The sequence below is a fragment of the Pristiophorus japonicus genome, chromosome 1 (assembly GCF_044704955.1).
Source record: "Pristiophorus japonicus isolate sPriJap1 chromosome 1, sPriJap1.hap1, whole genome shotgun sequence".
In the NCBI taxonomy this organism is placed as follows: Eukaryota; Metazoa; Chordata; class Chondrichthyes; family Pristiophoridae; genus Pristiophorus; species Pristiophorus japonicus.
The window spans coordinates 479,556,612-479,584,566 of record NC_091977.1 but is presented as its reverse complement, the minus strand read 5'-3'; the positions used below and the strand labels follow the sequence as shown (position 1 = coordinate 479,584,566).

The following is a 27,955-nucleotide window of genomic DNA, read 5'->3' as shown; positions in this document are numbered from 1 at the left end:
ATCTTGCGGAGGCCGCGCTGGTGGTACATCTCCAGCATTTTGAGGTGTCTGCTGTATATAGTCCACGTTTCTGAGGGCGGGTATCACTACTGCTCTGTAGACCATAAGCTTGGTGTCAGATTTGAGGTCCTGGTCTTCAAACATTCTCTTCCTCAGGCGACCGAAGGCTGCGCTGGTGCACTGAAGGCGATGTTAGACTTCGCAGTCAATGTCTGCTCTTGCTGACAGTAGGCTCCTGATGTATGGAAAATGGGTCACATTGTCCAAGGCCTCATCGTGGATTTTGCTAATCGGGGGACAGTGCTGTGTGGCGGGATAAGGTTGGTAGAGGACCTTTGTCTTACAGATGTAAGGTCCATGCTCTCATACGCCTCGGTGAAGGTGTTGACGATGGCTTGCAGTTCAGCCTCCGAGTGTGCGCAGATGCAAGTGTCGTCTGCGTACTGTAGTTCAATGACAGAGGATGGGATGATCTTGGATGTGGCCTGGAGGCGGCGAAGGTGGAACAGATTCCTGCAGTCGGACTTGAAGATGACCTAAAAAACCCGCAACCTAAAGAACAGATAGTGGGTGGAGAAAGCACAGGAGATCCAGCATTCTTCAGCGCAGTCAAGACCACCTATGGCCCAAGTACCCAAGGCCCTACCTCACTGCTGGCCAAGAACGGTGAGGTACTTTACAATGACAGAGAGATAGGCAGTGCCCGTTGAAAGGAGCATTTTGAAGATCTTAACCGAGACTCTGTCTTCGACACGAGTGTCCTCGACTCCATCCCACAGCATGCTACCCGCCACCATCTCAGCAGAACCCCAGCCTGGCACAAGGTAGAACAGGCCATCTGACAGCTGAAGAACAACAAGGCAACATGAGCAAATGGAATTGCCGCCGAAACAGTAAAGCATGGCGGTCATGCTTTAGTACTTTGGCGGGAGGCTTTGAAGCATTTCCTCTGCCCGCCTGGGGCTCGCTTGCTGTGTCGAAGCTCCGTGTAGCGGGCTTGCTTTGGGAGTCTCGTGTTGGGCATGTGGACGATGTGGCCTGCCCAACGGAGCTGGTCGAGCATAGTCAATGCTTCGATGCTGGGGATGTTGGCCTGAGCGAGAACACTGACATTGGTGCGTCTATCCTCCCAGGGGATTTGCAGGATCTTGCGGAGACATCGTTGGTGGTATTTCCCGGCGATTTGAGGTGTCTATTTTATATGGTGGGAATCTGTTCCACCTCCGCCGCCTCCAGACCAGATCCAAGGTCGTCCCATCCTCTGTCATTGAACTACAGTATGCAGACGACACTTGCGTCTGCGCACACTCGGAGGCCGAACTGCAAGCTATCGTCAACACCTTCACCAAGGCGTATGAGAGCATGGGCCTTTCCCTAAAGTATTCACTGGAGTTTAGAAGAATGAGAGGGGATCTCATAGAAACGTTTAAAATTCTGGCAGGACTGGACAGATTAGGTGCAGGAAAAATGTTCCCAATGTTGGGGGAGTCCAGAACCAGGGTACACAGTCTAAGGTTAAGGGGTAAGCCATTTAGGACCGAGATGAGGAGAAACTTCTTCACTCAGAGAGTTGTCAACCTGTGGAATTCCCTACCGCAGAGAGTTGTTGATGCCAGTTTGTTTGATATATTCAAGAGGGAGTTGGATTTGGCCCTGACAGCTAAAGGGATCAAGGGATATGGAGAGAAAGCAGGAAAGGGGTACTGAGGTGAATGATCAGCCATGATCTTATTGAATGGTGGTGCAGGCTCGAAGGGCCGAATGGCCTACTCCTGCACCTATTTTCTATGTTTCTATGTTTTATGTTATTTGTGTCTTCCTTAGTGAAGACAGAATCAAAGTATTTGTTTAATTGGTCTGCCATTTCCTTGTTCCCCATTATGAATTCACCTGTAGGTCCCACGTTGGACTCTTCAGTCACCTGAGAACTCATTTTTAGAGTGGAAGCAAGTCATTCTCGAATCCGAGGGATTGCCTATGGATGATGATAATGACCTGCCCTGGGAGTGTTTGATGGGGCAGTGAAGAGAGAGCTTTACTCTGTATTTAACTCCTGTTGTGCCTGCCCTAGGAGTGTTTGATGGGACAGTGTCATCATCATCATCGGCAGTCCCTCGATGCGAGGATGACTTGATCCACACCAAAAAGGGATAAGTTCACAGGTGTTTCAATGAAGGACCTAATATTTCAGATCCCGAGCTACATCTTGAAAGGTGGAAGATGCCTGTGCATGGATTTTTTTAACGTGTGGTGGCCGTTGCACACCAGCCACCACACGGGCTTGACAGAGCTAGGTCTTGGTCCAGTGGCAAGGATTATCCAAGACGACTGGAGACCAGCTCTGCTGCATGGACCTAGCATGCATACATATCGCAGTGTGGGCTGCCCCTGGGCCCTCGCCTCTTCTGAGCCCCAAAATCACGCCTCTCCCGGGCCCCGGTCACTTCCCTCTACGGACCCTTGCCGCTCCTTCGCCCCTCCTGCTGTTCCTGCCCGCACTGCAATCAGTGACCTGGCTTTGTAGCCGTCGCTCTCCTGCAGCAACACGCGCTGCTCCCTGCAGTGGTATGCCACCGCACGCTGCTCCCTCTAATGGCCCCGGCCTGCTCATGGTCTTGCAGGCTGGGACCGCGCCGATTTCTGGGCCAGGGAGACAGTGTAGAGAAAGCTTTACTGTACCTAACCCATGCTTTATCTGCCCTGGGGGTGTTTGATGGGACAGTGTAGATGGAGCTTTACTGTAGAGAACCCCTGCTGTACCTACCCTGGGAGTGTATGATGGGACAAAGTAGAGAGCGTTTTACTCTATATCTAATACCTGCTGTACCTACCCTGGGAGTGTATGATGGGACAAAGTAGAGAGCGTTTTACTCTATACCTAATCCCTGCTGTACCTGCCCTGGGAGTGTTTGATGGGACAATGTAGAGAGCGTTTTACTTATATCTAACCCCTGCTGTACCTGCCCTGAGGGTGTTTTGATGGGACCATGTAGAGAGAGTTTTACTCTATAGAAACATAGAAAATAGGTGCAGGAGTAGGCCATTCGGCCCTTCAAGCCTGCACCACCGTTCAATAAGATCATGGCTGATCATTCACCTCAGTACCCCTTTCTTGCTTTCTCTCCATACCCCTTGATCCCTTTAGCCGTAAGGGCCATATCCAACTCCCTCTTGAATATATCTAACCCCTGCTGTACCTGCCCTGAGGGTGTTTGATGAGACAGTGAAGAGAGAGCTTTAACCGGTGCTGTACCTGAACTGGGTTTGATTCTGACAGTGGGTAATCTTTTCTCTGTCATGAACCTTGAAACGAGAATAAAAAAAACTATAATATTACGGTAATTAAACCACATGGACCTCCCAAGCTGACAGTGACTTTGAGGAGGAGTATTGGCACAAATATTCTTCCAAATTGTTGTTAGCTACACAGAACAGAACGACACTGGGTTGGATAAAATGCTTTGTTTGAAGAGCTGTGCGCACACAGGAGCACATTTTCCTTCAGTAGCCTAAGCACTGAAAATAAATCACATGCCCAGCAACTGATTACAAACATGAGAAGGGGCGCGAGGAGGCTTTGGATGGACTTCGCATGTTGCCACCTGACTAACCTGGAGCTGTGGGATCCAGTTACCTGCCCAGCACCTCCATGCACACAATCAGGACGTCAGACTAAAACCAGCCCAGACTCGCCTTCAGTGCTGCAACCTCTCTGTCTTTTGTTTCACAGTTCTCCCCTCTCCTCACACTGCCTGGGCTTCGGTTCCACCAGCCTTCCGGAACCTCACTGAGGGTAAAAGTGTCGTAACCTCGTGGATTTGATACTGAATTAGCAGCCCGGAGGTCGTGAGTTCAAATATCACCAATGGCGAACAAGTTATTTAATGAACCTCTGCAGATCCCCCCCCCCACCTTCCACTTGCCCTCAGCCTAGGCCTAGACCTGATCCTCTGTCCTATCTCATCTTACCTACGAGACCGACCTCCTTTATCTCGAATTCCCATCATCATCATCGTGGGCAGTCCCTCGAAATGGAGGAAGACTTGCTTCCACTTTAAAAGTGAGTTCTCAGGTGACTGTACAGTCCAATACGGGAATTACAGTCTCTGTCACAGGTGGGACAGACAGTCGTTGAAGGAAAGGGTGGGTGGGGAGTCTGGTTTGCTGCAAGCTCTTTCCGCTGCCTGCGCTTGATTTCTGCATGCTCTCGACGACGAGACTCGAGGTGCTCAGCGCCCTCCCGAATGTTCTTCCTCCAGTTTGGGCGGTCTTTGGCCAGGGATTCCAAGGTGCCGGTGAGGATGTTGCACTTTATCAAGGAGGCTTTGAGAGTGTTCTTGAAATGTTTCCTCTGCCCACCTGGGGCTCGCTTGCCGTGTAGGAGTTCCGAGTAGAGCGCTTGCTTTGGAAGTCTCATGTCGGGCATGCGGACAATGTGGCCCACCCAATGTAGCTGGTCGAGTGTGGTCAGTGCTTCGATGCTGGGGATATTGGCCTGATCGAGAACACGGACGTTGGTGCATCTGTCCTGCCAGGGAATTTGCAGTATCTTGCGGAGACATCGTTGGTGGTTTTTCTCCAGTGATTTGAGGTGTCTACTTTATATGGCCCTACCTCTTCCTCATCTACATCTGCCCCTTGACAAAACCATTCAAAAACATAGGTTCAGCTTCCACCTGCTGGACAACAGCCCGCTCTTCCTCTCCACCATCTCTCAACCCCTCCATTGCCTCTGTGTTGCCAGAATGCTTCCCTGACATCCAGTCCTGGATGAGCCAACATTTTCTCCAGTTAATCATTGAGGCCATTGTCTTCTGCCCCCGTCACAAGTTGCATACCCTTGCCACCGATTCCATTCCCCTCCTTAGACACTGTCTGAGGCTCAACTTCTGCATCCTATTTGACTCTGAATTACATTTAAACTGCATTTCCAACCCTATATTCTCTCCATCACAAAGACTACATACTTCCACCTCGTAATTATGCTCATTTCTAGCTCTCCCTCAGCCTCTCTTCAATGTACTTCATTGGTTGTAAAGTTGCTTTGGGGCGCTATATAAATGCAAGTCTTTCTAGCTTTCTCTGCTGCTGAAACCCTCCATGATTCCAATGCACATCTGGCACCTTATCCAAAACTGTTGTCCCACAGCAAGTCTCATTAACCCTGTCTTCACTAACCTACATTGGCTCCTGGTTCACCAATGCTGCCAATTTAAAATTCTCCTTTATTCAAATCTCTCTATGGCCGCGCCTCTCACTAGCCCTGTAACTCCGTGCCACCCCACCCCAGAACGCTGCTTTCCTCCAACTCTGGCCTGTAACTCCTGCACTTGCCCTTTTCCCCCTCGCCATCACCTCTTTTCCTCCCACCATTGGTGCCATTTGGCCCATCAAGAACTATTGAATTAGTCCCACTCCCTTTCCCCACAGCCCTGCAATGTTTCCTTTTTAAGTTTAGGCTCTAAACTCTGTTTAGGCTCTAAACTCTGAAATTCCCTCATCCTCTCCACTTAACTCTTCTTCTTAAACGCCTCCTTTTGACCAAGTATTTGATTGTCCCTCCTAATCGCTCCCTGTTTGGTTCATTTTTGTCTGATTACACTTCTGTGAAGCGCCTTGGCACATAAATGAAAATTGAGATTGTTATAAAGTTGTTAATTTGTGAGTTCATAATTAGGGCAAGTTGTGAAAAAATAACCATGAAGAACTGTTTGATGGTTGTAAAAAACCTACTGGTTGACTAATGTCCTTCGGGGAAGAGAACCTCCCGTCCTCAGCTGGTCTGGGCGACACATGACTCCAGTCCCACGCTATGTGCTTGACTCAATGGGTTCTGGGCAATTAGGGATGGGGAATAAATGTGGCCTTGCCAATGCCCACGTCCCGAGAACAACATTTTTGTAAACAGCCATGAGCATTCTGCATGTGTGAGGCTACACAGTATCAGAAAGCTATTCGATGATTCTGTTGCCCCATGAACTTTCCAGCAGGATCCGCTGCCCTGGCTGATTTTTTTAATCAGCCCAGGACACTCAGATTATTTATTGTCTTTCTAGACAGAGTTCAAAGCTGGATCTTTCCTGGTCAGAGCATGTGACGACCGAGCCATTAAAAGCAGCTGGCATCCTTCAGTGGTTCAGCTAGGTAATGAACGGTCAGCGCTGAGATACACGGACCAGAAGCACTTCTGATGTTCGAGCTCAGCTTAGCCAAAGCACTAATCAGGATGCTACAGGTAGCATCAGGGTATTCCTGGGACAGCGAGGATAGGATTAGACTGCAATATTTTTCTTTTCTCATTCTTGGGGGTAGGCCATTCAGCTCCTCAAGCATGGTCCGCCAATTAGATCATGGCTGATCTGTACCACCTCATTTACCTGACTTTCAGCCATGATTCCTTGATATTCTTACCTAATAAAATTCTATCCATCTCCATCTTGAAAATTTCAGCCGTCCCAGATTTCGACTATCTTTGTGTGAAAAGATGCTTCTTGCTTTCCCTCCTGAATGGCCTGGCTCGAATTTTAAGATTGAGGCCCTTTGTTCTGGATTCCCCCACCAGAGGAAATGGTTTGCTCTGTATCTACCCTATTGATGTCCCTCATTTTAAACTCCTCAGTCAGATCACCCTTTAATCTGCTAACTTCAAGGGAGAACAAGTCAAGTTTATACAACATGCGCTCATAATTTTAACCCCTTAAGCCCTGGTATAATTCTGGTGAATCTGCACTGCACCCCCTCCAAGGCCAATATATCTTTCCTGATGTGCAGTGCCTAAAACAATGCAGTTCACCTCTATGGGGTCTGACCAAGTCTTGCTACAAACTGAAGCATCACTTCCTCCCCTTTGTAGCCAGTCTGAAGCTCACTCCCTAGGCTCACGTTTAGACTGAACAGTTGGTGAAGCTTTGGAGGGCAATTGGCACCCATCAGACAAAAGAAAGCGAAGGGAAGAATGTGTTGTTAAAATGCTCAGGCCACATCAGCACCCTGCTGCCCCTCTAAGCCAGTCAGTAAATGTGTTTCATACACAGCAACTGTCAATGCCAGTCGCAAGAGCACAGCCTTTCACCTCCGACCTTTGCAAATCCGAGCTTGTTGAAGCTCTGCTTACCCAGGGTATCACATTCTCCCTCAATCACTTTGATCTCAATTGAAGACATCTTTTTTTTTCAGTTAATGATGGATGGGGACAAGCAGTCAAGCAGCACGAGCACTCAAAACCTCAGCAGGGGAGGAGCTAAATTAGGGCAAACCATTTATAGTTCCAGGGTCATCCCCACCTCCCACATTTTTTAAAAAGGTATAGTCACTCCATGAGGAGTTCTTGGCCAACAATTATCTGCCCTCATCGCTGATAGCTTTGACTCCACGTTCCATGGACACTGGAAACCCAACTGCCCATGTGACACGGGTCCAACTGGCACAGATGCCCATTAATCATAAAAGCACAGGCGGCCATTTGGCCCATCAAGAACTATTGAATTAGTCCCACTCCCTGCTCTTTCCCCACAGCCCTGCAATGTTTCCTTTTTAAGTATATATCCAATTCTCCAGAGTTTAATGTTCCTTCCTCCCTCCCACTCCAGTCTTCAACCATCTTGGCCTCACCCTCCAGAACACTCCCTAATCTCACTCCCTGCCTTCAGAAGAAACTTCAAAACCTACCTCATTGACAGAGGCTTCCCCAACTACGGCTTTGTGCCTATTGCAACCCCCATAAAGTGCCTTTGTTTGGGAAAGGGGAAATCTTAATGTGGTTGACTCTTAACTGCTCTTTTAAGTGACCAACAAGCCACTCAGGCACGTCAACAAATGCCGGTCTCATCAGTGAGGCCCACAACCCAAGAACTAATTTTTTTTAAATCATCTGGTGACTGGAAAGTAGATATGTTATAGACGTGTTATAGGGGAGAACACCATCAGACTTGGCTGTGATGCACTCCACGATTAAATAGCCTGCTGTGACATGAAGAATGGACACTTGTGTAGAAGACAGCTGGTGCCTCTGAATCCCACCCCACAAAAGAGGCCAACCTCAAGAGAAGTGAGGGGAAAAGTTTATACTTACATTTTAGTGAATAACAGACACATCTGCAGATTACTGAAAATCCTGGAATATCACAAGATAAATAAACATAACCACAACAAACTGGAGTGGGTGGAGCTTGATTTTTCAAATGTTTATTTGGCATAACATAAAAGTGATTTTTTTTTTAAGATATAAATTTGTTTGTAGGACACAATTATGCAATGACAGCACAGTGACGTGAAGTTCAAACTGTCTGCAACAATCCCAGAGCAGAAAGGCCCATTCTTCTTTTCTTTATGTACAAAAAAGAGAAAGTTCCAGAAAAAGCATTAGCCAAAGATAGCTGACAATTCCTCCTTTTTTCAAAATCTCTGGGATATTGTATCTATTCTAACCCATTTATTGAAAAATAACAATACAAACATAGGTAATAATTTGACTCAACAAATTGGCATCAAGACAAGAAAAAAATAGTAAACACATCACAATATTGCCTAGAGGCTGCCATTTTAGTTAATGTGGCAGCCATTTTGATTGATCTGGCAGCTTTTGTGCCCCGGTTTCCTTTAGTTGGATTATCGGAATTTTGTGCCCATCAAGGTAGGGGAGTCAATGCTCAGCACTGTACAGCTTTTGGTCACAAGGGCAGCATCAAACATGGGATACAGAATAAAGCTCCCTCTACAGTACCCTGTGAAGCACTCTCAAATTACCTCTAGCTCAGGCAGAGTGAAGCTCCCTCAAAAGTGCTCTCAAAATCTCCTCTAGGCCGACTATCAACAAAGGATCTCAAGTTCTACTTCCTGCACCAGCCACCATCAGTGCCTCATACTTGATTGTCTTTGGGGAATCAGGGAACATTTATACAGAACTTTCCCTTGGAAGATTCTATGTTCTCGTTCTATTCTCTTATGTACAGTTTTATGCTGCTTATCCACTAGGAACTGGATTGAGAGACTTACAAACTCATTTCACATAGGACCGAGGAAACTTGCACCTACTGCAGGCTGAGATTTCAATCTGGGTTCTGAAGAGATACCAACACTTTACAACAGGCTGCCACTCCATGCACAAATATGTCCATGCCCCAATAAATTGTGTTTTCAAAAGTAGAGTGATACAGGTCAGAGTTTTTCTTGATTTTTGGGCCCAATGTTCTCCCCTCCTCTCCTGAAGGTGGTAACCCTTGTCAAACTGTTCCACAAAGGCACAAACCTCTCCGTATCCGTTCCCCCTCAAACTGCACCATTTTTCATGTACGACCTATCTACATCTTGGTAAGGTATTGTAAGTTAGGGGTCACAGCCAATAATACCCTCGCCCAATATCCAACTAATACATATTCCAACAAAGGGTAATGGATATCAGTGAGGGACTGAAACACTGGCTGATGTTCCCCTTCCTTAACCTAGGTGGGCTGATGCCAAATGTAGAACCATTCTGGCTCCCCTGACTTGGATCAGTTAACAAGGCATAGACTTGCGGTCCAATTATAACTTCCTGGTCTGTTTGGCTTAGTAACACACCCAGCAAGTGCACCTACTGAGCCGTCAAGGGAACTTACTAAGTGTTTGAGAATTGAGTTGCAATCCAAAAGAAAAACTATCTCATGCAAAAAATAATCACAAAGCTGCTGTTAGTTCTTGCTCAGTTTGGCCACACTAGCTGTTATGACTTCTTCTTGTGCTTTACAGCCAATGTACTTCATTGGCTGCAAAGTGCTTTGAGGCATCCAGTGGTCGTGAAAGGCGCTATATAAATGCAAGTCTTTTTGCTGTGGGTTGCCATTTTATGGGCAGTCTTGACAGCCAATGTGAGTGTGAAGCCCTTGAACCATACAAGCCTGACTTACGAGTTAGAGACGACACCAACAAGGAGTGCCCATATACACCGAGGGACAAGGGGTGTGATCAGGACTGCTGACTAGCTGGACAGCCAATCCAGAGGCCCAGGAAACCATGTTAACCAGCTGGATCCAGTTTGATGGGGAGGAGACCCAAACCAGAATGGCTTCCTGTAGTTTGGTTTCTTTCTCCTTTCCCCACTCCAAAAAAAAGCGCATTCCCTTACGGTCTAGAGACCCACCCCTCCCCCATTAGAAAGTGTCTGCACCTGACTTTGTACATTCTGCAAGGAGAGGAATGGCGCCAAAGGAATCCGCAGCAAGAGTCGGCACCTACAAGAAGAGGAAGTGAGCAAAGAAATCAGTAAACACGGGGCAGGGCGCTCGGCCCGTGCAATCGTGTGCAGGATGCGTGATAATTAAAAATCAAGAAAAAAAATCCCCCCCCCCCCACACCCCCACGTTTCATGAAGCATCGTCAGATGTGAGCCAGAGGCAAGACTCTATCCACTGAAAGAATCCCAATTCCCACACAATCAGCTGATTGCCTCACGTGTCCCAGTTACAGTCAAGAGGTTTTCTTTTTAAATAACTTTAAAAGACCCAGCCACACCTTTGCGGCTGGGTGGCCCCCTTTTGTCTGTAAGCGGATTAAAGTCTTTCACGCGCAAAAGGTTGGCTTTTCCGTCACACCACAGAGGTCACAGCCGGCTCCGGTTTTAGACGCTCTGCGATGTCTTCCCTCTCCATTCTCCCCAAGGCCTTGCAAAGCACGTCCAAGCTGGCACCATCCCTCATCGACCAGTCAGACAGCAGTGTGTGGGCTGGGTCCTCCCCTCGGCCAATGGTGGCCACACGCTCCTCGTCGTAGCCCAGGAGGTGCGCCAGGTTGCGCCAGTCGGCTCGGTTGGCACCCTGGCTGCCAAGCAGCCGCTCGATCTCTTCCCGTTTCTGCAGCGGGAGTTTGCTGTAAAGGGGCGGGTCAGCACGAACAGCTGAGGGAGGAAAAAAAAAGAAAATCAGATTAAACAACTAGTGGTCAATACCGGAACCGCACCATTGCACCAAATAGATGCCAGAAATTGACAGACAGAAGAAAAGACTATAGTGCCTTTCATGATCACCAGATGATTCAAAGCACTATACAGCCAATGAAGTACTTTTGAAGTGGAGTCACTGTTGTAATGAAGGAAACGTGGCAGCCAATTTGCGCACAGGCAAGCTCCCACAAACAGGTACCTGGGAGTGAGTTACAGGCTGGAATGTAATCGAGCATTCAGGTGATTTACAGTGAAACTCGCGGATACCTGGGAGTAAGTTACAAGTTGAAATCGAATCGAGGAGTTTGAGTGTTTATACCGAGAATGAGAGATACCTGGGAATGAATAACCGTTGAAAATTTTGATGACTTGTGGGGTCATGAGAAGATATTCTAGGATTTGGAGTGGGCTGTGGGGGTGGTGGAGAGAAGGAGGGGACATAACCAGTGAGAAAAAGTGGAACATTTTCCCCAATAGCAGAACCCAACCCAGAGAGGACAAGTTCCTGAAATGTTCATTATGCATCCTTTACTTTTAAATCTACCATTTCACCCCCTTATTCATTCCTTCTTCAACCTGGCATCTCCAGAGAGTCAAGAAAGCAGGGAAACAGCCCTTCTCCTGGCTCCCACCAGTGGCAGTCCCTTCCAGCGCTCCATCCCTGTTGAATCCCCAGTAAAACTCTGCATCCCTGTTGTAAAGTGTGCGCTGGGAACAGAATCAGGCTGAGCCATGAAGAACCAGGAGTCGAATAATCTGCAGGCACTTCCAGGCTCCCATAGGCAGCTGAGATAGCGAGGGGCTCCCCCCCGAGGGGATGCTGAGTGAGATAGCGATGGACTCCTCCCAGGGGATGCTGGGTGGGATAGCGATGGACTCCCCCAGGGGATGCTGGGTGGGATAGCGAGGGACTTCCCCAGGGGATGCTGGGTGGGATAGCGATGGACTCCTCCCAGGGGATGCTGGGTAGGATAGCGATGGACTCCCCCCAGGGGATGCTGGGTGGGATAGCGAGGGACTCCCCCAGGGGATGCTGGGTGGGATAGCCAGGGGCTCCTCCCCAGGGGATGCTGGGTGGGATAGCGAGGGGCTCCCCCCAGGGGATGCTGGGTGGGATAGCGAGGGGCTCCCCCCAGGGGATGCTGGGTGGGATAGCGAGGGGCTCCCCCCAGGGGATGCTGGGTGGGATAGCGAGGGGCTCCCCCAGGGGATGCTGGGTGGGATAGCGAGGGGCTTCCCCCAGGGGATGCTGGGTGGGATAGTGATGGACTCCCCCCACGGGATGCTGGGTGGGATAGCGAGGGGCTCCCCCAGGGGATGCTGGGTGGGATAGCGAGGGGCTCCCCCAGGGGATGCTGGGTGAGATAGCGAGGGGCTCCCCCAGGGGATGCTGGGTGGGATAGCGAGGGGCTTCCCCCAGGGGATGCTGGGTGGGATAGTGATGGACTCCCCCCAGGGGATGCTGGGTGAGATAGCGAGGGGCTCCCCCCAGGGGATGCTGGGTGGGATAGCGAGGGGCTCCTCCCAGGGTATGCTGGGTGGGATAGCGAGGGGCTCCTCCCCAGGGGACAGTCAACGCTCACTGCCGGAGCGGGACGTACCTTTGCTGAGCTGTGGTTCATGTAGGCTGTGTGTGTCGACAAACACTCCGCTATCGCTGTGCAGCTTCTCACCTTCGGGTCCCGCCTCGAGCTCGCTCGCTCGTGCCTTCGCCAGCTGCTTCTTCTGCTTGCAAGTGTTCCAGCTGTTGGAAGAGAAAAAGAATGAGAGAAAGAGAGAGTGTAAAGAGTGAAAGAAAGTGAGAGCGCACGAGAGTACGCAAGAGTGAGAGAGAGAGAGATAGAGTGCGAGAGCGAGCGAGTGAGAGTGGAAACTGCAGCAGTCTCAAAATATAGGACTGGCCAACAACTGCGGGGGGGGGGGGGGGGTTGTAGTGCGTGAAGGAAGGCAACACGTGAGGACAATAGGACACAAGGGGACAGAGCACAGTGGATGTGGATTGGGCAACAGACAAGGCGAGTGGTCAGGCCAGTCAAAAAGAATCACATGTAGAATCATCAAACGATATTTATTTTAGTGAAACATTTTTCTCCCCTTTCCCTTTTCTCCTCCCCTCCTCTTTTCTTTTGGAGGAATTGCTGAATCCCAACTGGCCGAGATCAGTTCATTTCAGGACAGACCGGGGATCAAAACTAGAGCCTTGTGGCCTATGTGGCTCGATCTTACACTGAGTGCTGACATTTTCTGAGGAGGGAGTAAAACAGCAACAAAATATAAAGAGCACTTTTTCTTTTTTAAAAAAAGCTTCATTTGATGTTACTGGGTTGTAAAATTCACCATTTCACAGTGACATAGATCACGAGTCCCACGATGACCGCTGCAAGGATGGAGCAGTAAACCGGGATGATGTTCTTCCCTGTGTCGTAGGCGGTGAAGTTGACGGCCCCCATAACGGTGCTGGACTCGGGATCCAAGGAGATGGTGAACTTGGCATCATCCTTCACTGGCTCGCCCAGCGGTTTCCTCGGCAGCATTGAGTTATTGTCTAAACAGGAGACAGGAGGGAATGCAAACCACATTTTAGTTCCATTGTCTATCCAAGTCACCGCAACCAATGCCAAGATTAACAAATGGCAGGGCAGGAAAAAATTACTAGATCCTAGAACCAAAACAAGAATATGGATTTCTTTACCAAAAATGGCTCCCGAGGCTGATATCATTTTAAAGGGAACTGGAATAATATAAAAGGATACGGGGCAAGGGCAGGGCACTGGGATTAGTTCCAGCTTACTTGAACTGAGAGGATACTACTATCAGGAAAGACTGAGCAAGCTGGGCCTCTTTTCTCTGGGGGGGAAAAAAAAGAAAAAAGAAATCAGAATGATACGAGGACTGAGAGGGTTAAATTACGAGGATCAGTTGCAGAAACTTGGCATGTGTTCCCTTCAGCATAGATTCGATAGGGTAGATACAGAGACATTATTTCCTCTGGTGGGGGAGTCAAGAACAGGGGGACTTAATCTTAAAATTAGAGCTAGGTCATTTGGGAGTGAAATCAGGAAGAATTTTTTCACAATGGGTTGTGGAAATCTAGAATTCCCTCTCCCAAAAGATTGTGGATGCTGAGAGTTAGCTCAAACTTTCAAGATTGAGATTGATAAATGTCTTGTTCGGCAATTGTTATTGTTGCATCAGAGAGAGGGCACAGGCACAATGGGCCGAATGGCCTCCTATCCTGCTAGAATCGACAATGCGATTCTCCTTTACTCTTTGTAAATGTGCTGGTGTCCTGTACTGTGGGCTTTGGCCCTACATCTGATTTATCTATTTTTTTTAAAAATCACAGCGGCGAGTTCCTTGGCTGGGAGTGCAGAGTCTTCAGCAGAAAATATTGAGGAATAGAGAAGAGACAACTGGAATGTCAGGAGCAGGCCTTACTCAGGCAGACGGTGTCCGAGGTTGCTCCGCACGTCTTCAACACAAAATGATCTTCGCCGCAGACGTGGCACGCAGAGCACGGCTGCGAGCTACTCGACTTCTCGGAAAAGGAGCCCTCGGGGCACGGCTGGCACACAGTATTCTGGTGTCGCTGGCACTCCGTCAACATCCCGAAGCCCGGCAGGCAGGTGGTGCATGGCACACATCTCCTGCCGCCAGACCGATAGTGCCCTCCCACGCACTGGCACTGGGTGTCAAACGTGGCCACGCACGAGAGTTCAACTTCCATCTTGTCGGGGCAGCTCGAGCAGAGTTGGCAGCGGGCCAGGCCAGCAGTGGGCGAGAAGGTCACGCCTACAACAACAAAAAAGGCGAGGAAATGGAATTAGTACAATCCAAGTTTAATCCTTCACCCGACCTGCCGTTAAAGGCACCACCTCATGCAATTCGAAAGTAGAAAGGCTTTTATTTATATAGTGTCTTTCACGGCCTTAAAGTGCTTTACAGCCAATTACGCACTTTTGAAGCTTAGTCTAGGTTGTAATGTAGAGAAATGTGGCACCCAATTTGGGCACAGCAAGATCTCACAAACATGAATGAAATAAGTGATCAGATAACCTGTTTTAGTGATGATGGTTGAGGGATAAATAATGTCCAGGACACTGGGAGAACTTACCTGCTCTTCTTTGAAATAGTCCCATGGAATCTTTTACATCCAACCGAGAGGGCAGACAGGACCTCAGTTTAAAGTCTCACCCAAAGGACAACACCTCCGATAGTGCAGAGTACTGTGTCAACCTAGATTATATGTTCAAGTCTCTGAAGTTGAACCCATAATCTGCTGACTCAGAAGCAATTGTGCTACCACGGAGCCACGGCGGAACTTAAAACAAACGTGTTTGAGATGATTTCAATACAGGAGGTAGGAGGATGAGCACGTGGAAAGATATATTCAGAGCTTGAGAAGAAAAATTCAGAGAGGGGTGGGGCCAGATAGGAGACTATGTTATCTTGAAAGATTACCGGCCTTCTCCAGACACTTACCATCCTCACAAGGCTGACATTGGGTGTTGGTGGTGTTACACTCTTTAATAACCCCGTGACCTTTAGGGCAGAGGTCACAGCACTCGTCCTGCGATGTAAATCGTCTGCTGGGACAGGAGTCATCCGCCAGCACCTGAGGATCACAAAATGAAGATTATGCAAGACTGTCCAGCAAGGGCAGAGGGAGATTTCAGTATCACCTCCTGAAGGTGCCAAGGTTACAGACCCACACCCCAAGGGGCCATTCCTCATGTGTGAGCTTCGACAGTGAGAGCAGGCATTCAGCAGTGGAAGGTATCACACCGGACGGAGCTGGATCCAGTCCTTGTCAAATGCTTACCCACTCTCCAGGATATAACCAGGGCCAAGTGCCCCAGTTCCGGCAATGAAGAGCTAGCTCCGATTCCCGTGATGATCGTTATTGAGTGACCTCTACTGGGCAGTGCATGTGTGGACATAGCACTATATTGAAATTATCCCCGGTGTCCTGGCCAATATTTATCCCTCAATCAACATCACAAACAGATTATCTGATCATTATCACATTCCTGTTTGTGGAACTTTGCTGTGCAACAATTGGCTGCCATGTTTCCTACCTTACAATAGTGAATACACTTCAAAAAGTACATCATTGGCTGTAAAGCGCTTTGGGATGTCCTGTGGTCGTGAAAGGCGCTATTTAAATACAAGTCTTTCTTTTTTACTCCAAGCAGCACTGGGACCAGTGCCCTGTGGAGTATTTGATCATTGCAGTCTGTACCTACCCCTCCATCAGTCCCAGTTTTTTATTCACTCCTTTTTGAAGTTAATTATTTTGGCCTCTGCTTTTGCTGGGAATCTATATTTCATTAGTGTCAAAATTACAGCCCTTGGGATTCCAACCTTCCCAGATTGTTCCGGAGTTTCCAGGAATTACAGATTAATCGTCTGGACAGCATCCTGGGAGACAATCATAGGACCATTAAAAAAAAGTGTTTTTCCCATTTTTTTAAATGCTTTTTGTTTATTAGTTATAAAAAATATCGGAGAGTGGGGGGGAGGAGGGGAAACTCCAATGGGGCAAGAATGTTCGCTCCCCAATGGGAAAACAGTGGCCACGAGGATGGACATATTGGGAAACCAATAGCGCAAATGTAGAGGCAGGACGATTGGGGGCGGAAGGGCATGTGATTAAACCTCCAACGTCCAGGCAGCCCTATGCAACCCCCAAACCCCAACGATCCTTCCCCCAAAGTGCAGACATCCCGATCCTATTTCAGCTTATGTTTCTGACTTTATGGTTTATCCTGTTTGGATTTCATGAATCTGGAGGTTTGGCAAGAGCTGTTCCTAGCACGGTTGCCTGATTGCTGAAAAAAAATCCTAAATCTGAACCATCAGTAACTAGAGAATTATGCAAGTTAATAGCAGCAGTGATTTAAAATTCACGCAAGGTCCCCTGAGGCTCTATAGCATTGAATAGAGCTTCAGAAACAAAATACTTGGATACTCCTGGCCTAGACGATGAGTGTTGACAAGCTGTTCAACTATGCATCATAGCTGACTACATTTTTTCTTCTTTCCCTAGCCCAGCGGCACTGAGCCCAAATGTGCTGCCCATGTGGTCCCAGCCCAGACCAGCGAACTCTGCAGAGGCCGCGATTTGAATGTCCCGGTCTGTGTGACTCAGTACTCGCGACTTACATCTGCTCAAGTTCAGCTTCCAGCAACACTACGGTTTCTACTTGAGGCCTGATGCACTCACATTTATAGCAACATGGCTGAATATTTTACTTTTCTGTAGCGGGAAAAGGGAGAGGTGGAGGCTGAGGAAAACAAAGGAGATGGGGTAGAGAGGGGGGAAGGGAGGGAGGGGGGGGGGAAATGAAGGAAGGGAGGGGGGGGGAGGAAGGGAGGCGGGGGGAAAAGGAGGGAGGGGGGGAAAGGGAGGGGGGGGGAAGAAAAGGGTTGGTGTGGAAGCTGTAGCGGGAAGAGGAGTGAAAAGGAGGAGGAGGGGAAGGAGGAAGAGGTGGAAGAGGGGGAAGTGAGGGAGGAGGAGGAAAAGGATGGGGGTGGTAAAGGGAGAAGTGGGTGAAAAAGGGAGCAGTTGGGGGGAAAGAGAGGAGGGTGAAGAACAAAGTAAAGTGCTGATGATCCAGGACCCTGCAGTTTAGCCAGTTTCTGTCGCACTTAATTCCAAGGCTGGCTGTTTCTAATTTACATGAACAACGTAGATTGAGAAGATCATCACACACTGATCCAGTTTGTAGATTATACAAACTCGGCTGAATCTGAGGTTGCGAGAGTGGGGGAGGGGAAAGAGAGTGGGAGGTCTCGCAACCTACAGAAGTGAGTCAGATAAAAATTGCCAGAGGTAAGAATAGCAAATGAAATTTCACAATGGTAAATATGGAGAATGGAAGCCATCTAACACAGTATACCATAGGAACAAGATTCTTCCCTCCCCGCAGTCTAACTGCCTCTTGAAAAAGTGAATTTGATTAGTACCTGAAGGAAAATAAATTGCAGGGCTATGGAGAAAGGATGGAGGAGTGGGACTGGCTGAAGTGCTCTTGCAGAGAGCCGGCACGGGCTCGACGGGCCAAATGGTCTCGCTCTGTACTGTAACCATTCTATGATTCTGATACTTCACGCAGGAAGAAAAGAATCAGACAAATTTAGAAGCTCACAGCAAAATAAGGGAACGTGTTGTTGAAAGGAACGCAGTGGATGCTGTGTATGAGGTTTTTCAAAAAAGGCAGTTGAAAAGGGGCCACATAGGAGACTTGTTGATAAAATTCAGGCACAAGGTATTAAAGGGAGTGTCACGGGTAGGAAGTTGGTTAAAGGACAGGAAAGAGTGTGTTTTAGACAGGAGCGATGCAAGCACCCATGTCCTCCAGGGTCAGTTGACGGGACCAATGCTCTTCCATTTTTATATAAACGGGCCATTCGACCTGACGGTGTTAGCATTTACCTTCCATGTGAGAAAATAGTCCTAATCACATTTACCCATTTCCCTTCAATCCCCTTTCCTTCATCCATCTATCCAATCTCATTTTAAATGTTGACCTAGTTTCTGCCTCAATCACTAACACTGGAAATGAGTTCCACAGCCTCACAACTCGTGTGGGTGAAGAGATTTCTCCTGCCCTCCGTTCTAAATTTCTTGCATTTAATTTTGTATTTATCGCCCCTTGTTTTTGACCCCTCAACTACTACTACTCTATCCCAACCTTTCATAACGCTAAACATTGTGTCACCCCGTAATTTGCGTTGTACTAAAGTCTTCATATTTGTATTTTCTTACACCAGGCAGCCTCCTAGTGAATCTGTTGTATCCTCTCTAAAATAATATACATTATAATGGACTTGAGTTTAGCAGTCACTATATCAAAATTTGAAGACAACAGAAAAATCGGGAGCATGACTCAATGTGAAGAGAAAGAAAAAAAAACTTGCATTCAAATAGCATCATTCATAGCTTAATGACATCCCAAAGTGCTTTACAACCAATGAGGTGTAGTCACTAATATAATATATCTGTTGCAGCCAATTCTCGCACAGCAAGGTCCCAAAAACAGCAAATTAAACATTCACTCACTCCACCACTGGTGCACCGTGGCTGCAGTGTGCACCATCTACTCAATGCACTGCAGTAACTTGCCAAGGCTTCTTCAGCAGCATCTCCCAAACCCGCGACCTCTACCACCGAGAAGGACAAGGGCAGCAGATGCATGGGAACATCATCACCTGCAAGTTCCCCTTCAAGTTACACACCATCCTGACTTGGAAGTATATCGCCATTCCTTCATCATCTCGGGAGTCAAAATCCTGGCACTCCCTCCCTAACAGCACTGTGGGAGTAGCTTCACCACAAGGACTGCAGCAGTTCAAGAAGGCTGTTCACCACCACCTTCTCAAGGGCAATTGGGGATGGGCAATAAAAGCTGGCCTTGCCAGCCACACCCACATCCCATGAACAAATAAAAATAATTACCAGATAATCTGTTTTAGTGGTGTTGGTTGTGAGGTATATATTGGCCAGGACACCAGGATAACTCCTCTGTTCTTCTTTGAAGGGGCCTCGGTTTATTGTCTCAACTGAAAGACGGCACCTCCAACAGTGCAGCACCCCCTCAGCACTGCACTGGAGTGTCAACCTGGATTACATGCTCAAGTCTCTGGAGTGGGACTTGAACCCACAACCATCTGAGTTGGGAGAGTGTTACCACTGAGTCAAGAGAACTGGAAGGGCCTCCAGGAGATTATAGATGGGTTATCAGATTGGACAGATAAATATCAGATGAAATTTAATGTGGAGAAATATGAGGTGATATTTTCGAGGGGATGAATAAGGAGAGGAAATATCCACTGACTGCAATAGCTGTAAAAGGAGCAGAAAGAAAACATTAAAAGATAAACTATTTCCACTGGTCGGTGAGTCAGTAACTAGAGGCCATAAATTTAAAATCATCACCAAAACAATGGGAGAATTTTGGTCTTTTACACACGAGGGTTGTCGGACATGGAATGCCCGACCAGAAACCGTGTTAGGAACAGAATCCAGGAAATGGAAAAATATGAAACATTTCAAAGGGTATGGGGAAAGAGCAGGGGAATGGGATTAAGGGATAGCTCTTTTAGAGAGCTAGCACAAGGGGCAATGGCTGAATGTGGTAAAATTCGATGATTTGCGAGAACACAGTGTACTGGCTGCATTCTAACCTAAACATCACCCTCCACCAATCCTCCATCAGTTACCAGGCCATCAGAGACTAATTCCTCAGTCCACTTATTAGTGTCTGTGACACTGTGGGTATGCAGCTTGTTTGAAGCTGCCTGACCATGGGCTCACATCACGGGGTTAGACAGGTTAGATGCAGGAAGAATGTTCCCAATGTTGGGGAAGTCCAGAACCAGAGGTCACAGTCTAAGGATAAGGGGTAAGCCATTTAGGACCGAGATGCGGAGGAACTTCTTCACCCAGAGAGTGGTGAACCTGTGGAATTCTCTACCACAGAAAGTTGTTGAGGCCAATTCACTAAATATATTCAAAAAGGAGTTAGATGAGGTCCTTACTACTAGGGGGATCAAGGGGTATGGCGAGAAAGCAGGAATGGGGTACTGAAGTTGAATGTTCAGCCATGAACTCATTGAATGGCGGTGCAGGCTAGAAGGGCCGAATGGCCTACGCCTGCACCTATTTTCTATGTTTCTATCCCAAGCACGGTTTACAGCCTTTAAACTCTTGTGTGTAGATATCTTTATATACATTTTTTTTTTAAACCCACAGTGAACACAATAGGAAGGAATTTAACAGCTGCGGGGGCCCAGTATCGCTCTGATCTTCACCACTCAACACTAACACTCATGTTGAGGTCTCTGCTCCTGAAAGGTTCCCCCAGGGTCCTGCTGCCCACCAGCCTCCCAATTATTGTATCACCCTATCCAAGGCAAAAGGAGGAAGCAGAGTTATTCATGGTGTACTACACACAGTATGCATTACACCTTTAGCAGTGGCTCAATGTTTGAGCCTACAGAGTGAGAAGACTATTCCACTGCAGGAAGCATCACAGCTGATCAGGGGCAGTGGTTATACAGTTGGTTTCTAGCTCTTGATCAGTCTATATACAAGGCTGGCTGGATAGGAGCAGAAACCATGGCTGATTTTTACCTTCCCCAACCCTCAGGGGCACGGAGGCCAATTGCACCACAGTGAAGCTGAGCTAAAGCAGAACAAACCAGTCTGCAATGGGAGAGGCGGGGAGAGGCGTTTGATCCTGGGACCATCCTGGTCTGCATCATCCTACATAATCTGGCCCTTTGAATATGGCTTCCTGTGAATCCCTCAATCCACCTTTCAAATCATTCTCCAAATCCTTCCCTTCAAGCTTTCAGTCCTGATCCTCACCACACCATTTCTCCTCCGTGGGGCACTGTTCTACATCACAGGCTGAGCAACCCCCACCCAAGAGTGCTTCAGCTCCACAATAAAATAACGGGATAGCAATTGGTACCGCTAGACATGTAGCCCAGCAACAGGCGATGCTTTAGAGAGAGGACAACATTGGCACAAGTTCTCGGCCTTCAAAGTCATGCAGAAGAGAGTCACACGGCCTCAAATGAATCATAGTCTGCGAAGAGGGTGAAAGACAGAAACAGTAGGGCTCCACTGTAAACAATTTAGATTCTTTTCTTTAATTCCACACAATAGGAGCCGACGGGAGAGGCAATTAAGGAGGAAGTGAGTTCAGACAAGGTCTGCGCAGATGGTGCATCTGTGACACAGGCTGGAGGTCAAACACTCCGTCCCCCACCCCCCACTATTAACCAGGGCTGCAATTCTTTTTAAAGGGACAAATTAGAAATGAGCTTGAGGTCTTGAACACAGCCAGCCAAACCATTCCCCAGCGAGCTTCTGAAGAATTATAATTTCTTTTTAAACACAGGGTCTCTCTCTCTCCTTCTGTATATTTAATTAGTGCTGGGTTGTAAAGTTAAAAACATTCTGGAGAAGCTTCAGCATGATAATTACATTTTTTTTTAAGTTTTACACGGAGCAGATAAAGCAAATGACTTGTAAACTACAACTGGTTATTGAGGCCGGGCGTACAGTCTTGCCACAGAACAGTTTGCCTATCTTTATAATACAACAAATTTAGCAGAGCAATGCATCACTCGACTGACTCAAGTAAAAAAAAAATTACTCATTTGATACCGAAAAAACTAGGAGCCACTTTATATAGATTTGTAATGACACGAATTGTTCTCCCTTGTTGTTGCACGGGGTCGGGGGAGGGGAGGGGGTGGCGGGTGGTGGGTCAGTTTATTTTGATTTTTGGGTGACAGCAACATGCTGGCGAAGAGGCAGCCACCATTTTGAGGCCTTGGCCTTATTTAAATTCGGCAGGTAAGCTGTGGGGCACCAAACATCCATCTTTCTTTATCTCATTTCCCATAGCCTTTTTATGCTGCAAATCATGACTGGCGGTCGACCTGTGGGAGGGCAGTTTCACCCATGTTCTGACTTGTTCATGTGCTGTTGTCCAACTATCATAAACACGCCATTCTATGTTCTGGTTGGGGGGGATTTTCTCTAGTGTCAGAGGATGGGGAAGGAGAGAAGATGCAAGGTCAGCACAAGTCAATAATGTGAAAGCTCACAGGCCTGTATGGACGCAACTAAATTGCAGCACTGGTGGAAAGAAATGGCGGAAAATTGTAACAAAAACATAAGAACACAAGAATTGGAGCAGTAGACCACAACTCGGCCCCTCAAGCCTGTTCCGCCATTCAATTAGATCATGGCTGATCTATACCTCAACTCCATTTACCCGCTTTTGTTCCATATCCCTCGATACCGATATTTACTCTAATTTTTTTGGGTGCGCTGCTTTAAGGGACTGCGCGGCCCATTCAAAATTCCGTGCATGCGCGGTTTTTCCATTGAGAAACTGGCAAGCAGCCTGCGCAGGATCGGCAAGCATCGGCGCAGATAAACATGAACATTGCTTGATACCCTTATATAACAAAAAAACTAACAATCTCAGTCTTGAAAATTTCAATTCATCCACGGCCTATTGGGAGAGCAAGTTCCAGATTTCTACTACCCTTTGTGTGAAAAAGTGCTTCCTGATTTCACTCCTGAACAACCTGGCTCTAATTTTAAGATGATGCCCCCTTGTTCTAGATTCACTCACTAGAGTAAATATTTTCTCTGTGTCTACCCTATCAAACTCCTTTATCATTTTAAAGATCTCAATTTGTTCACCCCTCAACCGTCTAAACTACTAAGCAGGTTTATGCAACCTGCTCTCATAATTTAACCCATTAACATAAGAAACAGCAGCAGGAGTAGGCCATTCGGCCCTTTGAGCCTGTTCCACAATTCAATAAGATCACTTTCCTGCACTATCCCCATATCCCTTGATTAACTTAATATCCAAAAATGTATTGATCTCTATCCTGAATGTATTCAACGACTGAGCTTCCACAGCTCTCTCAGGTAGAGAATTTCAAAGATTCGCCACCTTCTCAGGTGAAGAAATTTCTCCTCGTCTCAGTCCTAAATGGCCGAGCCCTGCGCTCTTCCCCTCACCTGTGGGGAATTCCTTCTTATCCCAAGTCTTCCGATCACTATGCCAGTGACCTTGTCCCACCCCACTGTGGAGTGCTTGTTTATGTGTGTGGAGATGGATGTCGGGTGAGGACACGATCGGCCTCAGCAGTGATCTTCCTTATGGTCAAATAGTCACAGGCATTGTTTGGGCTCCCAAGTATGGCCACTCAGGGAGGATCCAGCGCCTGCAAAACTGCACCCTGGCAAAAATCAACAGGTCCTCAGAAGGGAAGGAGAGGAAACTGTGCAAAGAAACTGCGAAACCTCATCAAATGTCTTCAAGAATCCATTAGGAATTGCAGGATAGCTAAGATGAATACATGGCTTGAAGAGTGGGGCAGGAGGGAGGGATACAAATTCCTGGGACATTGGAAGCGGTTCTGGGGGAGGTGGGACCAGTACAAACCGGACGGTCTGCACCTGGGCCGGACCAGAACCAATGTCCTAGGGGGAGTGTTTGCTAGTGCTGTTGGGGAGAGGTTAAACTAATATGGCAGGGGGATGGGAACCTATGCAGGGAGACAGAGGGAAGTAGAATGGGGGCAGAAGCAAAAGATAGAAAGAAGAAAAGTAAAAGTGCAGGGCAGAGAAACCCAGGGCAAAAATCAAAAAGGGCCACATTACAGCAAAATTCTAAAGGGACAAAGTGTGTTAAAAAGACAAGTCTGAAGGCTCTGTGCCTCAATGCAAGGAGTATTCGTAATAAAATGGATGAATTAACTGCACAGGCAGCAATTAACGACTATGATATAATTGGCATTACACAGAGATGGCTTCAGGGTGACCAAGGTTGGGAACTCAACATCCAGGGTTTTACAACATTCGGGAAGTATAGACAGAAAGGACAAGGAGGTGGGGTAGCGTTGCTGGTTAAAGAGGAAATTAACGCAATAGTAAGGAAGGACATTAGCTTGGATGATGTGGAATCTGTATGGGTAGAGTTGCGGAACACCAAAGGGCAGAAAACACTAGTGGGAGTTGTGTACAGACCACCAAACAGTCGGAGTGAGGTTGGGGATAGCATCAAACAAGAAATTAGGGACGCATGCAATAAAGGTACAGCAGTTATCATGGGCGACTTTAATCTACATATTGATTGGGATAACCAGACTGGTAGCAAGACAGTGGAAGAGGATTTCCTGGAGTGTATTAGGGATGGTTTTCTGGACCAATATGTCGAGGAACCAACGAGAGGGCTGGCCATCCTAGACTGGGTGATGTGTAATGAGAAAGGACTAATTAGCAATTTTGTTGTGCAAGGTCCCTTGGGGAAGAGTGACCATAATATGGTAGAATTCTTTATTAAGATGGAGAGTGACACAGTTAATTCAGAGACTAATGTCCTAAACTTAAGGAAAGGTAACTCGATGGTATGAGACGTGAATTGGCTAGAATAGACTGGTGAATGATACTTAAAGGGTTGACGGTGGATAGACAATGGCAAACATTTAAAGATCACATGGATGAACTTCAACAATTGTACATCCTGGTCTGGAGTAAAAATTAAACGGGGAAGGTGGCTCAACCGTGGCTAACAAGGGAAATTAGGGATAGTGTTAAAACCAAGGAAGAGGCATATAAATTGGCCAGAAAAAGCAGCAAACCTGAGGACTGGGAGAAATTTAAAATTCAGCAGAGGAGGACAAAGGGTTTAATTCGGAGGAGGAACATAGAGTATGAGAGGAAGCTTGCTGGGAACATAAAGACTTACTGCAAAAGCTTCTATAGATATGCGAAGAGAAAAAGACAAACGTAGGTCCCTTTCAGTCAGAATCAGGTGAATTTATAATGGGGAACAAAAAAATGGCAGACCAATTGAACAAATACTTTGGTTCTGTCTTCACAAAGGAAGACAGAAATAACCTTCCAGAACTACTAGGGGACCGAGGGTCTAGTGAGAAGGAGGAACTGAAGGAAAGCCTTATTAGTCAGGAAATTGTGTTAGGGAAATTGATGGGATTGAAGGCCAATAAATCCCCAGGGCCTGATAGTCTGCATCACAGAGTACTTAAAGAAGAGGCCCTAGAAATAGTGGATGCATTGGTGGTCACTTTCCAGCATTCTACAGACTCTGGATTAGTTCCTATGGACTGGAGGGTAGCTAATGTAACACCACTTTTTAAGAAAGGAGGGAGAGAGAAAACGGGTAATTATAGACCGGTTAGCCTGACATCAGTAGTGGGGAAAATGTTGGAATTAATTATTAACGTATGGCAGATGCAGTATAATGTGGATAAATGTGAGGTTATCCACTTTGGTGGCAAAAACACGAAGGCAGAATATTATCTGAATGGCGGCAGATTAGGAAAAGGGGAGGTGCAACGAGACCTGGGTGACATGGTACATCAGTCATTGAAAGTTGGCATGCAGGTACAGCAGGCGGTGAAGAAGGCAAATGGCATGTTGGCCTTCATAGCTAGGGGATTTGAATATAGATGCAGGGAGGTCTTACTGCAGTTGTACAGGGCCTTGGTGAGGCCTCACCTGGAATATTGTGTTCAGTTTTAATCTCCTAATCTGAGGAAGGACGTTCTTGCTATTGAGGGAGTGCAGCCAAGGTTCACCAGACTGATTCCCAGGATGGCAGGACTGACATATGAGAAGAGACTGGATCGACTGGGCCTGTATTCACTGCAGTTTCGAAGGACGAGAGGGGATCTCATAGAAACATATAAAATTCCGACAGGACTGGACAGGTTAGATGCAGGAAGAATGTTCCCGATGTTGGGGAAGTCCAGAACCAGGGGACACAGTCTAAGGATAAGGGGTAGCTATTTAGGACTGAGATGAGGAGAAACTTCTTCACCCAGAGAGTTGTTAACCTGTGGATTCTCTACCGCAGAGAGTTGTTGATGCCAGTTCGTTGGATAGATACACAAGAGGGAATTAGATATGGCCCTTATGACTAAAGGGGTCTAGGGTATGGAGAGAAAGCAGGAAAGTGGTACTGAGGTGAATGATCAGCCATGATCTTATTGAATGGTGGTGCAGGCTCAAAGGGCTGAATGGCCTACTCCTGCACCTATTTGCTATGTTTCTATTTAAATTCTATCCACTGGAACCTCTCACCCTATGTTTTACCCACACCCACTTCAAAAGAATTTCTGTCAGTTAGTGAAGCATGACCCATTGCTCGCAGCCCACGCTGTCTCCTTGGTGGTTTGTACAGCATTCAGGCCAACATGTCCAACCAATTAAGATAATTGGCAAAAGAACCAGAGGGTAGATGAAGAGAATTTATCTTACGCAGTGAGTTATGATCTGAAAATCACTGTCTGAAAGGGTGGTGGAAGCAGATTAAATAGTTACTTTCAAAAGGGAACTGGATATATACTTGAAAAGGAAAAATCTGCAGGGCAATGGGAAAAGAGCAGGGGAATAGGTCTAATTGGACAGCTCTTTCAAAGAGCCGGCACAGGCTCGATGGGCTGAATGGCCTCCTTTTGTCCTGCAAGATTCACTGAATGTATGGGAAGTTAAACTACAGACTCTAAACAATAGATTATAAATTAGAGACGTTAATGATCAAAGTGTACAGGGCTCTGGGTCAGTCCTGATTGCTAAGAAACAAGGGAGACACTCGAGTACTGGAGGCAGCACAGAGGAGTTACAAGGCCAATCCCATGTCAGGGGTCCAAGTAATGAGGAAAGACTGGAGAGATTTGCGATTTCAGCTTGGAAAGGAGACATCTCAGGTGGTCATATTAAGAGAACAAGATTGTTAGGGAGATGGGAAAAAATCCAGAATATTACTTTCAATTAAGCTATAGGAGTAGAACAAGTGGATACAGATTCAAACTAGTAATGGGTACTTTTATCACAGATTTTATCCCATGTTAGCCGACATTGTTAACTGTTCTCTCTCCTCAGGTACTGTTCCCCTCACCCTCAAATCTGCAGTCATCACCCCTCTCCTCAAAAAAACAACCCTCGACCCCACTGTGCATGCTAACTACTGCCCCATCTCCAACCTCCCTTTCCTCTCTAAAGTCCTTGAACGTGTTGTCGCCTCCCAAATCCGTGATTATCTTTCCCAGAACTCCATGTTTGAATCCCTTCAATCTGGTTTCTATCCCTGTCACATTACCGAAACGGCTCACATAAAAAAAAGTCACAAATGACATACTTTGAGACTGTAACAAAGGTAAACTATTCTTCCTCGTCCTCCTGGACTTGTCTGCATCCTTCGACAAAGTTGACCACTCCATCCTCCTCCAACGCCTCTCCACCATCGTCCAGCTGGGTGGGACTGCACTCGCCTGATTCTGGTCTTATCTATCTAATCATAGCCAGAAAATTTCCTGCAATGGCTTCTCTTCCCATTCCCGCATCGTTATCTCTGATGTCCCCCAAGGATCTATCCTTGGCCCCCTCCTATTTCTCATCTATATGCTGCCCCTTGGCGACATCATCCGAAAACACGGAGTCAGTTTCCACATGTACGTGTACGACACCCA

The 27,955-nt window shown here is 47.2% G+C and overlaps 2 protein-coding genes across 2 annotated transcripts in view; one reads left to right on the top strand and one right to left on the bottom strand.

The window, feature by feature from the left end:
• Positions 1-10,298, top strand: part of setd2 (SET domain containing 2, histone lysine methyltransferase) — a 232,785-nt gene extending 222,487 nt beyond the window's left edge. Inside the window, exons 23-25 of the mRNA XM_070887830.1 lie at positions 450-671; positions 8,603-8,632; positions 10,167-10,298. Coding sequence (XP_070743931.1) covers positions 450-671; positions 8,603-8,632; positions 10,167-10,298 — 384 coding nt within the window. The remainder of the gene's footprint in view (positions 1-449; positions 672-8,602; positions 8,633-10,166) is intronic.
• Positions 10,299-10,400: 102 nt separating this feature from the next.
• nradd (neurotrophin receptor associated death domain) overlaps positions 10,401-27,955 on the bottom strand; it is a 30,920-nt gene continuing 13,365 nt past the window's right edge. The window contains exons 3-7 of the mRNA XM_070876491.1: positions 15,398-15,530; positions 14,354-14,707; positions 13,253-13,460; positions 12,517-12,659; positions 10,401-10,870 (exon numbers count right to left, since the gene is read on the bottom strand). Of these exons, the coding sequence (XP_070732592.1) occupies positions 10,563-10,870; positions 12,517-12,659; positions 13,253-13,460; positions 14,354-14,707; positions 15,398-15,530 (1,146 nt within the window). The 3' untranslated portion in view covers positions 10,401-10,562. The remainder of the gene's footprint in view (positions 10,871-12,516; positions 12,660-13,252; positions 13,461-14,353; positions 14,708-15,397; positions 15,531-27,955) is intronic.